This window comes from Triturus cristatus, chromosome 5_2, assembly GCF_964204655.1.
Source record: "Triturus cristatus chromosome 5_2, aTriCri1.1, whole genome shotgun sequence".
In the NCBI taxonomy this organism is placed as follows: Eukaryota; Metazoa; Chordata; class Amphibia; order Caudata; family Salamandridae; genus Triturus; species Triturus cristatus.
The window spans coordinates 1,018,417,080-1,018,432,818 of NC_140588.1; the positions used below are offsets into that span (position 1 = coordinate 1,018,417,080).

At 44.6% G+C, this 15,739-nt stretch overlaps 1 protein-coding gene across 2 annotated transcripts in view; it reads right to left on the reverse strand.

Moving 5' to 3' along the window:
- Positions 1-225: 225 nt before the first annotated feature.
- Positions 226-15,739, reverse strand: part of LOC146829602 (heat shock factor protein 3-like) — a 370,027-nt gene continuing 354,513 nt past the window's right edge. For both annotated transcript variants that reach the window (XM_085608309.1, XM_085608307.1), the window contains exon 13: positions 226-3,896. In XM_085608309.1, the coding sequence (XP_085464435.1) occupies positions 3,565-3,896 (332 nt within the window). In that variant the 3' untranslated portion in view covers positions 226-3,564. The remainder of the gene's footprint in view (positions 3,897-15,739) is intronic.

Genomic DNA, 15,739 nt, shown 5'->3' on the forward strand with positions numbered 1-15,739 from the left:
TTTTGAGCATTTAATTTCCACCAAAGGCAACAGAAATAACTACTCTTGCCTTTTGAGGATGAATGAACAGGTTTCCCAGACTGGTTTTCTTCCAGGAATTGAGTTTCTTTGAAGTCTAACTCGATGAAAAACGTTGTCTCTCTCAGAAATGTAACCTCAACATTCCGGAGTTGAGCAGTCTTTTTTTAAGACACTTTGTCATATGATTTTCTGCTAAAGCAACAATTTGAACACTATGCAAAACTGTCTTTATTGCCACATTAAACTCATAGCAGCAAAAACATTTAAGTACACTTACAACATTTCAAGAACCCAAATAAATGCCTAGTATTCGCCCTTTAATAGCGACTCCAAGCACTTTTAAGTACTTGTGATTTTCTACGACTAGTCTAGAGTGCTTGTGAGCTTCGAGGAGTATGACCTGTTTAAAGACATCAACAGCAATTTAAGTTATTCACCAGAGGGCTAAGAGATTTGTGAAGCTGCTGCCTGCAAGGTAAAGAAAACAATGGGCGTTAATTGCAATTAGAATGTTCCCTTTCTCAAAGAGTATGCTCAGTGAACAAAATGAAATACAGATCCTCAGCAGCGTGGTTTGGCTCTATCATTATCAAAATGCACTACCGTGCTTACGGGCTAATTAGCTGGATGAAAAACAACCACATTCCCGCTGAATGAAATCTCTTAATTTTACCATATCCACAGAATAATGATTTTACAGAAAATACTTCTTTGCCAAAGTGCGCTGTGAACCCAAACGCTGCCCATGTTAAGATTACCAATAAAGATGCGCTCAGCAAAAAGGAAAACTTATTTAATATTTATCATTCCAGGGGTACAGCACTGATAGTAATACACACTTAACAATAGCCACCATGCGCGGGATCCTGGAGCACCACTCACAACGTTTTCCCTTAGAAATACCAATTTGTTTTTAAAAAAAATATTAATATTGACATCAAATTTGCTATTTTGTGTTTATTTTTTCATAAAAAGCCAAATGACATTAAAAAGTCACTCTACAACAAGTGATTAGAAATATCGTTCAAAATCTTTCGTAAAGGAAGAATGAAACTAAATAGGATCACTGTAGCTCTGTTTCCATTTTTTGTTGGATAATCTAAAACCTTAAAAAATATCTCTTAACATCTTTTGTGTTCAGGAGTATTTTCCTGATAGGAAATTTTTTTCCTTTCCAAATATTCCATACTTTCTTGTGAAGTGGCCCTTAGGTGGCAGAAAAAATGTGGAGAAGTATCCCCTTGCATCTGTTTGTTTTGCTTATCTGGCACAGCCACAGCAAGCGTGAGCGTCCCTTTTGTATGAAGGGCTCCAGGAAATGCTTTAAAGTCGGACAGAATAATCTGCATTTGAGGCAGACAAGAGGAACCCTGCATGTAGCTGAAGAAAGTCATATCTTAAAAGACAGAGATGGATGGAGTAAGGACTCTCTGTACATCTGCTTCTGAAGACTCCACCCCAAGGAGATTCAAAAAGAGGTCTTATTGCATACACTTCTGTTCCCAATTGAAGTTTAAGTCATCATTGTTGAGAACAGATAGGTTGTCACCTATTTTCTGTTAATAACTGGGTCATTATTGAGAAATTCAAGATACAAGATGTCCAAATCTTTGATGCTGAAGGGCACCCGACTTTAAAACACAATAAAACACTTATGCATTTAACGTTTAGTCAAACACTCTTTCCACTGGTCAGCATTGTGGCTACCATCTAGGCATCTTCCATCAACATCAGACTAAATATTCAGGTGCATACTCTCATATAAGGGAGGAGGCGTCTGTCAGATTCTCTTACACCTCTTCCACAGTCACCATCACACCTGATTACCACATCTCCAGTACTGTCTGTGATCCACCACTTTAAAGAGGCCAACACCTTCTCCACACAGGCACTAATCTAAAGGAGAACATTCATACCAGTACAGTCCAGAACACATTTAAGAACTCATATCTGAGACCATATGTAAAATAAGGCACTGTGGGCATCACTCTCTCCAACAACTTAAAACGTTTAAACGATGTGAGAGCCACTTGGAGAAGAACCTAAGGAGTCCAGTAAAATAGTCTTAAAGGGCACCAACTATAGACACAAATACACTAAAGAAAAATCCTAGACTGGTAAAGCCACATATCTTAACCCATCCAAGTTTTCTAGAGGGATAACCATGGCACACCACTTACATACTCTTACTCCTTATGGCCAATTATCAACTTACATGCTGACAGTTGCAGCAGCTGTGGGCAGAAGAGGTTGAGACCAGAGTAGACAACGCCACTCACAGGCTGGAGCGGAAGAAACCAAAACTTCCTCCTTAAGAAAGAGGAAGTTACCCTCATTTCTGGAACTGCTGGAATTGACAATAGATCTGGGACTTTCTGTGAGCTCTTACACCATTAACTTAGTTTCTATATCTTCCAAACTATTCTACACGTCTCCGAGTTAAATAATAACTATCAATGATGTGAATAAGAAAAGATATAACCATGCTATTTCAAGGGTGGGCAGATCTCATGAATATTCAAAAAAAGCATGAATGGATGACCACTGGAAGAGCTTACCTTAGTCTAAGTTGATGTTGACTTTCATACAATTTCTTCAATTAAAATGTCATAAAAACTATTTTGAAAGGAGGCTAGAAATCTCTGCTGTCCTTTAGCAGGTATTTACGACTTGAACATTTCAGGTTCGGGTTTTTTAATTGCTACTTTACTTGAGATGTTGGTGTTCCAAAATGGTTTCACTTGGCTAAGTATAGTAAATAACCAACAAAAATTTAGCTGACTTGTGGTAAAGTGTTTTTCCCCCCATCTTTCAAAATGTTTTTAAAGAATTATGTTTACTGAGCTGAATACATTTTTAGCAGTAACTCAGACTTTTGATACAGGTATGTGTGCGAACTAAAACGGCATGATATATTTAATTAATTTGACTAACAGGACTGACCTCTCATTTCATTATACCTGTATTTGTGTGCACAAATAGCTGTGGAGAAGAAAGTCGGATGTCTTCTCAGAATCCTAAGAAGCAGCAAGAAGGGCATGAGCTACTCTAATGCAAACAGTAAAATTTGCTTTGTTATAAAAAACAAATACTTAACATGTAAAAAGGTCAAAACACTTGTTGAAAATTAATTCATTCATACTTTCTTGGTGTAGGCATATCAATGCAGAAACTAAGAAGATTAACTTCTGAAATGCAAGCTCTGCGTACAAAACATCTTTCCAAATGTATAACTGTCACCAGCCAGTTCATCATGGATGCAGTCCTTGCAGCACCATTGCAGAGAAATAACACACCAGCTTACACCCTGCTGACAGAGATCAGCAACATTAACCCCAAACAAGGGAGTTACAGACACAACTTATTTGTGGACTGCAGAGATATTCGACATTCAATAGAGTAGGACACTTTCCTTATACAGTAAATTGTTTGCATACAATGCAGTTATTTAAACTAAACAATGTGTTTGTTCTGGCAATCAATGAATTGCCCAGTCTGATGCATATTTTAGTTCTCCCAGTTTCCATTATCAGTTTAACACTTTCAGTCAAGCACGGCTTCTGTGGCCTCCTCAATCAAAGTATTTACAGGACTCAGGATAAACAGAGGCGGTTCTTTATATTCCCCATTAATGTCTTCCGCAGGCAGTGGAATCTCGTAGGCCTCCAGCAGGCTCACTTGCTCATTGAGGTTTGGAGGTGGTGCTTGCAGGGACGTGTCAGAGTTCAACATGACTGGCTGTGTGGCACCATCATCCTCCTGTAATACTCTTAGGAGATCTTCCGAATCTTTTTCCACCATGGCCCCGTCAGCAGATGGTAGATCACCAAATAATGAAAAGATCGTATTGCCCATGTACTGCATCACCTGCTTGCCTGTAAAGAAAAAGAAAAAAAAACAACAAAGACTTATAAGTCTAAAGTCACGCTGCATCCAGTTAGGATCCAATAACTGTTTATTGAACATGGTGCTGATCAAAAGTGTTTCAATTTACTCACACTTTACAGTATAGCCTGTCCAATTTTCTACTTTGACATAAAAGCCAGTTGTATTCACACAAAGTGTGACACAAAACTTCCCTTCCACGTCATGGAGGGGATTCCGTGATGTAACTGAAGCCAAAGGTAGAATCAGATATACTGAATGCCTAGGGCCACATAACATCGCCAGGGGAATGACTTTTCTTACACGATTCTTTCACAATTACAAATATCCTGTGGGTAATCAACACTGCCCCGTCAGCATATTTATCACTCCTCTACTGTTCTCTTCTACCACCACATATATAGCTTTGTAACATTCTGGTCTCACAATAAAAAGAAGAAAATATTGAAATGTCCCTAATAAGGAGGTCAAACTCCCGTTTCGTAAAATATACAATACCTAACGCACTTCAGTGATCAATATAATTTCGAACACTCATGTTTTCATCATAATAAAGTAACGAAGAAGATATGCAAAAAAAAAAGAACACTACTAATGCAGCAAGTGATGGTGGGCATTGCACAATCATAAAAAGCCCATAATGGGAAGATGATTTCATAATATTTCTTGTAGGTTTCAAACTAAACTGACGTTTTGTGCTAAAACTCTTCGCATGGTGGACATATTTCTCCAGACACTGAGTAGCTTAAAGCCAATAGTTAATAATTTCCAGATATAAGACAAATTTACATTTTATAAAATATCCAACTATTAAAAAATCTCTTCAGAGCAATACTAAACAACACAGTTCCAACAATAAACCACAAATGGCATCTTAGCATTTAGAACAGTAAAAACTCGCTAATTTTTCAACCTTGGTCATTGTGGCACTACTAGGTTCCTCCGCTCCATCCGAGGAGAAGCTGCAGAGTGTTTATTACACCCTATGGCAAAGATGGATTTCAGCCTTCTGCATGCACTATGATCACGGATACCCCATAGAATTGATATCCCCGCTCGTAAAATGTGCACACCTCAAATACGGTATGATTGCTACATGGATGTGCAGTTGGTTACACAACAAAAACATAACTGACATGTACAATGTCCATTTCCAGGATCCTAGTTAAGGATTCCAAATCAACACGTGCTTCGTGTGCCAGTTTAGCTGCAGTTCTTTGAAGCTCTGGTTGTGAACCATCCTATATTCTCTTTGGCCCCCTCTTTGTTGTATTGGCTCAGCACTGCAGTTGAAGCTTGTTTTTTAATAAGCCACTTTGCTGTGCTTCAGACCTTCAATGACTACTCACCCCAATTTCCACCTACATACTCCAATCTGTGGTGGCTCTGATTAAGCCTGCTCGCTGCATTGGCTAAGTATTTGAATGGCCTTTAAATCTTTCACCCTGAAAACCCGACAAGGACAGGACAATTAGCAAATCAGTGCCATAAATACACAGAGAAAGAGCAAAAGCAGGGAAGAGATAGAGGCGGCCAACTCTGGACTATGATGGTGCTCCAGATACTAATAGCATAGCAGGATATGACGCCTGGCTTCTCGTTTCCTTCACATATTTTAAAAATGTACGCTTCATCATAAGGCTTCTCCTCAAATGGGTCAAGTTCTGTAGCACTGTGGGCTACTACCATAATCATATGGAAGGTCTTAATATCCCTGTGTACCCTATTCGGGACAAGAGGATGAATAACACTACCTACAGGTAGGCTATTGCGTTTATTTTTGCAAACCAAGTTAAAACATGTCAGGGAATAATTCGATCTTGTTACAAGGTTGACATGTTTCCGCCACAAAAAAACCCTAATCAGGTCAACATAATCCTTTCTATATAAACGATATTAAGGTCTCTACTAAAATACTAACCAGATTAATCCAATGGCGGGAGAAACATCCACCATCCAGGGGGAACCAAACAAAAACCTTTAATGAAGAATGTGACTTGAGTATACACATTAACCTGTTCTGTGCTCAGGACGGCCGGGAGCCGTCATGAGCCACGGTTAGCGTGTGCTCATGACGGCTCCCGGCCGTCCTGGCACCCACTCACGGGGAGGAAGCACTGGCGCTCCCCCGTGGGCCGCCCATCATCCTGCCCCAACCGCAATGGAAGGGGAAGCCCTTCCGCTTCATTCCCCGTCCCCCCCACCACATCATGTAATGACGTCGGCGCGCCTCGTGCGCTGATGTCATTACACGATACCGGACGCACTGGAAGCCATTTGCTTCCAGAGCGTCCTTCAGTTAAGAGGCGAGGGTGGGGGGACATTTTAAAAAGGCATCGGAGGAAAGGAAAGTGTTTTCCTTTCCTCCAATGTCGTTTTCAAGCATTCCTGCTACAAGATCACGCTTGGGGCGCGATCGTGCAGCAGGAATGCTTTTATCTTTTTTTTAAAGGGCCTTTTGTGTCCGGGAGCGGCCCCTTGGGCAATGGTCGCTCCCTTTGGGGGTGCACATTTTGTTGATGGGTCTGCCCCTCGGGGGGGGGGGGGGGGCGGGGGACAGGGGGGTCAGATCTATCAAAATGAAATTTAAAGGCATTTGTATCCACTAGGCCACCAGGGATTTTTTTATTTTATTTACAAAGTGCCTTTTGTGTCGGGAGCAGGTCTATATATAAATGATTAAAAAAAGGCATTATGTGACCACTAGGCTACCAGGGATTTTTTTTTATTATCTACAATGTAACTTTGTGTCGGGGAGCGGCCCCTGGGGCAATGTTTTTTTTTAGTTGTGGTCTGCCCCCCGTGTGGGGCAGATTGAATTAATAAAAAAAGTCGCTGTGAGCCCACTAGGCCACCAGGGATTTTTTTTTTTAAATGTTTGTTGGGAGCGGCCCCTTAGGCAAGGGCTGCTCCCCTTTGGGAATCTTTTATTGTGGCCGTTTCTGCCCCCCTTGGGGGCAGATCGGCCTTGTTATTCTAGGCCCATCTGCCCCCAAGGGGGGGAGAAGCCATTAGACATCAGGGATTGTTTGAGTTGGGCAAGGGTCGCTCCCCTTTATGGGGTATTTATTGTGGTTGTTTATGCCCCCTTTGGGGAGATCGGCCATATGTTTTTAGGCCCATCTGTCCCATAGGGGGCAGAAGCCACTAGACACCAGGACTTTTTAAATGTTGGTGCTGGGTAGTGACCCCTTGGGCAAGGGTCGCCCCCCCCTTTATGAGGGTGAATTTTTGGGCTGTTTCTGCTCCCAGTGGGGGCATATCAGCCTCATGATTTTAGACCCACCTACCACCTTTGCTTGGCTGGTGGATAGTGTGTGGACAGGTGCATTATTTGCAAATGTGATTGTAATGAGTTTTTTCTCCTTTTTATTCCAGTGGAAAGCTTTTGATCTGGTTTGCGGTTTCGGCTGTGGTTGATCTGCATTTATTTGGTAAGAAAAACATTTTCCTTGTGTTTACTCCAATTGAGAATTAATGTCATGCATGAATGACTTTTTTGCAAGCGGTGCCATAATAGCAGCATATTTAGTTAGTGTTTTGTGCATGAAATTCTTTGCGATGTGTTTTGCGTTCTTATGTGCAATTTTCTTTTTTTTTCTTTTGTAGTGAGATACTGATGGTTCTTACTGTGTCTGTGCAGAGTAGGAGGTGAGTCTAGCTGCTTCTGGCAAGTGAGTGGTATAGTGTTGGAGTATATAGGTCTTTGTGCTAAAGCTACATTTTGTTTATTTCTTTTTTTTACAAAGGGTTTGCTTGACTTGTTTGACAAGTTACCTTTATTAGTAAACATTATGGCTAGCCATAGAATTACTGCTCAGCAGGTGGTTGGTATGGTTCTTGAATCTTCCTCTGAGCAGGATTATGAGACTGACCGTGTGTCTGAGGGAGGGGAAGATTCAGGCAGTGAGTTTTCTCTCCACATGGACTCATCGGATGATGAAGCTACTCTCAGTGCGGATGAAGTGCCTGTTTTAGAGGAGGACACTGATGAGCCGATGGTGCAAGAGGTATCTGGATTGCAGCCTGGAGCTTCAAGGCTTCCCATTGGAAGTGCTGGACTCTGGGTTGATCCAAACATGGTGCAGCCGGTGTTGCCTGTCTTTAGTGGTGATGCAGGGTGTAGAGTGGATTGCATTTTTTTTGCCTATACAGTTTTTTCAGTTGTTCATGGATGATGTATTTTTGGCTGACATTGTTGAGCAGACGAATTGTATGCTGAAAAGTTTTTGAGGGACATCAGTGCCAGACTTGGGCCCCACTCTAGCTACCGGGTGGACTCCCACAAATCTGGATGAGATGAAGAAGTTTTTGGGTTTGACTTTTTTGATGGGCTTGATAAGGAAGCCGTCCATGGCTTCATATTGGTCTACCAGTCCCTTGATGGCAACGGCCATATTTCCTGCAATTATGAGTCGTGATCGGTATTTACTTTTGCTTCAGATGCTGCTTTTTGTTGATAATACTTTGGCGTTGCCACGAGATAACCATGACTGTGACAGTCTTTTTAAGATTCGGCCTGTTCTTGATCACTTTGTAGATCGATTTTCAGAGATCTATACTTCAGGGAAAGAAATAGATATTAATGAGTCTTTGGTCCTGTTCAAGGGTCATTTAGTTTTTAGACAGTACATTCCTAGCAAGAGGGCACATTATGGAATTAAGCTGTATATGTTGCCCGAGAGTAGGACAGGATATGTCTTTAATTTCTGGGTGTACACTGGTAGGGATTCCACTATTGACCCCCCTGGTTGTCCGTCCACTTTTGGAGTTTCAGAGAAAATTGTGTGGGCTCTTGCTAGAGGACTGTTTAACAGAGGCCACCATTTGTACCTTGATAACTTCTACACTGCTGTGCAATTGTTTAAGGAATTGTTTAAAGTGGACACTTTTGCTAGTGGCACAATCTGCTCTAACCGTAAAGGTTATCCAAAAGAGCCTGTTTGCAAAAACCTTGAGAGGGGACAGTGCAGTTCCTTGCGTAGTGATGAACTACTAGTTTGTGAAATTTGTGGACAGGAGGGATGTGTATATGCTGACTACCATCCATGATGAGAGAACTTCACCTGTGGCTGTTCTGGGTCAGATTGCTGAAGTGCACAAACCTGTGTGCATTTTAGACTACAATAAGCTCATGGGTGCTGTTGATAGAGTAGATCAGAGGTTGGAACCTTACACAGCTATTTGTAAGGCTTACATTTGGTATAAGAAATTGGCCATCCATGTTTTCAATTTAGCAACTTTAAATGCTTTTGTTGTCTACAAGGAGTGTTCTCCTGCGTCAAAGTTGACTTTTGTTCAGTTTCAGGAGTCTGTGATAGGCAGCCTTGTTGTGGAACAGGCAAGTGTTCCTAGAGTTGGAGTGGTGGAGGATGTGGCGGAGGATGTGGCTAGATTGAAAGATCGTCACTTTCCTGATTTAATTCCTCCCACGCCCCAAAAAAACAATCCCTGTAAGAGATGTAGAGTCAGCTTGCGAAGAGGTGTGCGGCAGGAGAGTCGTATGCACTGTGCTGATTGTCCTTCTAATCCTGGGCTGTGTGTGCCCACATCTTTCAGATTTGATCACACTTTTTGGGAGCAACCCTGAGTCTAATAGTGTACTGCCTGGTCTGTATGGTTTTATATAGTTGTTCAGTTTAACGTTTGGCATTAGAATGATGTCTTCAATTACTGTTGTTGTTTTTTGTAGTTATAGTTTTGTATTTAGTTGCAATTGGTTTGTGTTTTCTTTCTTGTATAAAAAAAATTATGACGGTGTGCATGGACTGGTGCTTGGCTGGCGGTGTGCGTGGACTGGCGCTTGGCTGGCGGAGTGCGTGGACTGGCGTTATGCGTGTACTGGCGCTTGGCTGGCGGTGTGCGTGGACTGGCGCTTAGTTGGCGGTGTGTGTGGACTGGTGCTTGGCTAGCAGTGTGCGTGGACTGGCGCTTGGCTGGCAGTGTGCGTCGACTGGCGCTTGGCTGGCAGTGTGCGTCGACTGGCGCTTGGCTGGCAGTGTGCGTCGACTGGCGCTTGGCTGGCAGTGTGCGAGTAGTGACTTGCTGCTTCTGGTCACTACACACACTGCTAGCTAAACGCCACTCCACGCAATCCATGAGCTGGTGTGGTTGCTGTGTCAGGAATGTGTGCGTGTGAAAGTGATGGGCCCTCGAATGGGGCTGTCTGCTGGTGTGAGTATTGTAATGTGCTGGGCCCGCGGCTGGCGGTGTGAATGGTTTTGTTTGTGTCACAAGTATGAAAGGTGTATGAATGGCCTGTAAAGAGGTTGGTGCCTTGTCGTGGCTTTACAGCTCACGAGCTGTGAGCCAATGGTTCAGTTTCTCGTCTTTCAATTATTAACAGTGCATTTCATTTTTGTGAAATCTCTGGTCAATACAACTGTATATACTGAACCATCACTCACCCTCGTGCCAAAACCAACCAGTATGTATGTGTGCTTGAGGAATAGGTGCTTGTGCAGAAATATTTGTCTTTTCTGTCTTTCTCAAGCAGGGTGTACCTTGTCCCTTTTTGTGAATGTAGTAATATGTTGGTTTTGTGCCTGGTGGTGTGAATGGTCTTGTGTGCATCACGTATGAAAGGTGTGTGAATGGCCTGTAAAGCGGTTGGTGCCTTGTTGTGGCTTTACAGCTCATGAGCTGCGAGTCTCTGGTTCAGTTTTTTGTTTTTTCAATTACTGACAGTGCATTTCATTTTTGTGAAATCTCTTGTTAATAGAATGTTATATACTGAACCATCACTCGCCCTCGTGCCAAATCCAACCAGTATGTGTGTGTGCTTGAGAAATAGATGGCTGTGCAGTAATCTTTTTTTGTCTGTCTGCCAAGGTGTACATTTCATCGAAGAAAAACCTGTCAACTGTAGATATTGGTTCGAGGCATATGAGCTGCAGATCACACACTGAGGATAAGATCGCCATCTGGTGTTGGGCTCGGATGATTGCAGGTTGTTGTTGTCTTCGGAAGAAGCCTTTGGTCACGAGGTTGGTGACTCCTCCCCTGGACAACAGTGCGCATGGGCATCCACTCCATCGGCAGATTGTTTTTTTCCGCCATTGGGTTCGGATGAACTTTTTTCCGCTCCAGCAGAAAACTTCCAGCAATCGATTTAACTCTTTAATCTTCATTCCATCGACGTCGACATCAACTCGGACCGGTTCCGGAAGCGGCTGATGGACAGGACACCCTTCAAAAAATGCCCCCAGTGTGGAGCGAAGTTCCCCCACAGTGACCACCACGAGGTTTGCAACCTCTGCCTGTCGCCGGAACACAACGAGTCCACCTGTCCAGCTTGTTCCGCTTTCCGTTCGAAGAAGACCCTCCGGGACCGAAGAGCTCGACGCCATATTATGGCCAAACCAGCTCCAGAACCGGAGGACATCTTTGCTCAAGATGTTCCCGAAGACGACACCGAAGATCTCGAGATCGTGTCCGAGGCCGACGATTCCGATGACCTCATCACTCCAGGGCAGCGTGTGAGTACCACCCCCCCTGCCCCTGCCCCATCCAAAAAAGCATTGGTCAAGACTCCGCCAGCTGGGCCCAGTCGCGACCGGAAATCCTCTTCAGAAGCCCCGCCCTCGGGCCCGGCTCCGAAGACATCTAAGCCTGTGGGTGGCTCGGGCTCGAGCAAACCTCACCTGATTGTGCCTTTAACACCCTCGGCACCCAAACACCCACTGTCGGCACCGAAACAGGCTCCAAGACCGAAATCTCCTTCGGCACAGAAACGTTCCTCGGCACCGAAGTCTCCACCGGCACCGAGACGTTCTTCAACATCGATGCCTGAAAGTCCATCGGCACCAAAAACTCAGTCGGCACCGAAAACTCAGTCGGCACCGAAAACTCAGTCGGCACCGAAAACTCAGTCGACACCGAAAACTCAGTCGACACCGAAAACTCAGTCGGCTCCGAAAAATCCATCGGACCCGAAAAAATCATCGGCGCCGAAAACTGCGTCCCCGCCGAAACAAGCTCATAAAGACCCGAAGCGGACAGCACAGACACCACCTTCGGAGCCAGATGAACTTTTTCGACCAGATCCTACTCAGAAGCGGATCTACATCAATCCTAACACGGGACACGTGACTGCCATCCCATATAAAAAGCGGAAGCTGGACACTACACCTCCCCCAGCTCCCATACGGAAAAAGGACTGTGCTACTTCACCACTTCGTCCTTCCTCTCCTGTTTTACCTCCTAACCCGTCCCCCCCTCCTCCTCCTGATTCTCCTTTACCTTTACCTTTACCATCTCCCTATCATTCACCTCCTCCACAGGATGATAATGATGACTTAGGGGGAGGGGCGGACCCTGATTTATTTAATGATCCTGTTGATCCAAACGACCCTTTTACGTTCCCAGACCCAGCACCCATGGATGACTGGTCTTATCCTATACCTGACATGCCTGACCCCACTACCTACCCCTCCAAGCCCTCCCCTCCTGATGACCACCTAGGGTTCGGCCAACTTATAAATAGGGCAGCAACATTCCACGGCGTTACAATGCACACAGACGCCCTTGAAGAGGACTTTCTCCTTGATACCTTTGAGCAGTCACAAAAGACTGTTCACATACTGCCCATGATCAAAGGGGTTATAAAGCATGCTACTGAAGTCTTTAAGGACCCTGTTCGAGCTAGGGTTCTCAACCCACGCATCGAAAAAAAGTACCGACCAGCCCCGCAAGACCCTGCATACATTAAGGCCCAGCTCCCTTTAGACTCCCTAGTCGTATCAAATGCCAGGAAGCGCGCTAACTCACAGACAACTGGAGAAACGCCTCCCCCAGACAAAGAGTCTAAGCTTTTAGAAGCCTCGGGCAAACGGGTCGCCGCGCAGGCGGCTAACCATTGGCGTATTGCGAATACCCAAGCCCTGTTAGCCAGGTATGATAGAGCGCATTATGACCAACTTGAGGACCTTATGCAACATCTGCCTGAACCTTTTAAGTCCCAGGCCTCTGACCTCATCCAAGAAGGCAAATTAATATCTAATGCCTCCATTAAATGCGCCTTAGATGCAGCAGACACTGCTTCTAGAGCGGTCAATACTAGCGTCTTACTCAGACGACATGCCTGGCTCCGTATTTCCGGTTTTAAACCGGAGGTTCAAACCGCAATTCTAGCTCAACCTTTCAACCAAGAGCAGCTATTTGGCCCTGTAGTGGATACTGCATTAGAAAAAATGAAAAAGGATAATGAAACTGCCAAGTCTATGGGAGCACTGCAGTCTCATCAAAACCGGGGTTCCTTTCGTCGCTCCTTTTATAGAGGAGGCTCCAAAAACACATCAACTGAGACCACGTCCACCTTTAAAAATTCTGGACAAACATCCCCTAACAGAGGTTATTTCCGGGGAGGTTATAGGGGAAACAATAACAAAGGTCGAGGGCGGGGCAACAACAACAACACCCGCACCTCACCAGCCACCAAACAGTGACTTGCCACCACTCCCCCCAGACCATTCCACTCCGGTCGGGGGGCGACTCCAACAATTCCTGCCTGTCTGGACTTCCATCACCACAGACAGGTGGGTAAGACAAATTATCCAGTCTGGCTACTGCCTCGAACTCATACAATCCCCCCCAAACATACCGCCCAAACAACGTCCAATGTCCTCGCATCATCTCTCTCTCCTCAAACAAGAAGTTCAATCCCTGTTACAAAAACATGCGATAGAACCAGTCCCCCTTCAACATCAGGGAAAAGGGGTATATTCTCTATACTTCCTCATTCCCAAAAAGGACAAAACACTAAGGCCCATACTGGATCTCAGACTACTAAACCAGTATATACATTCGGATCATTTTCACATGACCACTCTCCAACAAGTCCTCCCACTTTTACAACAGGGAGACTTCCTCGCCACATTGGACCTCAAGGACGCATACTTTCACATCCCTATGCATCCCGCTCACAGAAAATATCTACGATTTGTGGTAGATGGGCAACACTATCAATTTACAGTTCTCCCATTCGGAGTAACAACAGCACCCAGAGTGTTCACCAAGTGCCTAGCAGTCGTGGCAGCGCATCTCAGAAGACAACAGATCCATGTCTTCCCCTATCTGGACGATTGGCTCATAAAAGCCAATACATACCAAAAATGCGTTCTCCACACTCATCGCACGATTCAAACTCTCCACGATTTGGGATTCACTATCAACTACCCCAAATCCCACCTACAACCTTCCCACTTACATCAGTATCTAGGAGCAACCATAGATACATCCAAAGCCATTGCCTATCCCAGCACAGCCAGGATAGCCAGTATACAAAATCTCATCTCTCAATTTCAAACTCATCCATCTCTTCCAGCAAGAGTGTTCATGCAGCTCCATAGTCCCACACGCACGACTTCAAATGCGTCCCTTACAGGAATGCTTAGCACAACAGTGGAACCAAGCTCACGGACAACTTACCGATCTGGTGTTGGTGGACAGTCGCTCACTTCGATCACTGAAATGGTGGAACACCATCAACCTGTCCAAAGGGAGACCGTTCTTAGAGCCTCTTCCACAAGTTGTGCTAACTACAGACGCATCTCTCACGGGGTGGGGAGCCCACCTCCTTCACCATACCACTCAGGGCAGATGGACCAGCCAACAAAAACTGCTCCACATCAACCACCTGGAACTCTTAGCAGTGTTCCTAGCACTAAAATCCTTTCAAATTCACCTAAAGAACAAAACTGTCCTCATACGCACAGACAACATGACGACAATGTATTATATACAGAAACAGGGAGGGACACACTCTCTCCAACTGTCCCAACTGGCACAGCAAATCTGGAGATGGGCAATTCCCCAAAACATCTACCTGTTAGCAGAACATCTCCCAGGGATCCACAATCAAGTGGCCGACCTCCTAAGTCGCCACACACAACAGATCCACGAATGGGAACTACACCCCAAGGTTCTACTCCCCTTCTTCCAAAAGTGGGGACAACCAGACATAGACCTGTTCGCCACTCCCGAAAACACAAAATGCCCAACCTTCGCCGCCAGGTTTCCACACCCACAGTCGAAGGGCAATGCCCTATGGATGAACTGGTCAGGCAGATTTGCGTACGCCTTTCCGCCTCTCCCACTAGTTCCATTTGTGGTACGCAAACTGAAACAACAGTCACTAACACTAATACTAGTGGCTCCCACTTCGGCACGTCAACCGTGGTTCACCACACTTCTGGAACTATCTTTAGTTCCACATCAAAAGCTACGCCTCTCCCCGGATCTATTAACCCAGAACCATGGAGAAATCAGACACCCAGATCCTCAAACACTGAACCTAGCGATCTGGCTCCTGAGGTCCTAGAGTTCGGTTACCTCAATCTCCCTCCAGACTGTATGAATATCATAAAGGAAGCCAGACGACCTACTACTAGAGCGTGTTATGCCGCTAAATGGAAACGATTTGCCATCTACTGCGCTAATAATGACATACATCCATTGGATGCTTCCATCCAAAACATCATTTGCTATCTACTACACTTGCAAAGATGCAATCTAGCGTATTCCTCTATACGTTTACACCTAGCAGCCTTGGCAGCCTACTTGCAAAATAGGCAACACCTGTCCCTTTTTAAGGTACCAGCCATCAAAGCGTTTATGGAAGGTCTCAAAAGAATTCTTCCCCCAAGATTGCCACCTGCCCCAGTGTGGAATCTCAATGTGGTTCTAACAAGACTCATGGGTCCCCCATTTGAACCTATGCACAAATGTGAATTGCAATTCCTAACATGGAAGGTAGCCTTCCTTATCGCAATCACTTCCCTGCGCAGAGTAAGTGAAATACAAGCCCTTACACTTGAGGAACCTTTCTTACAAC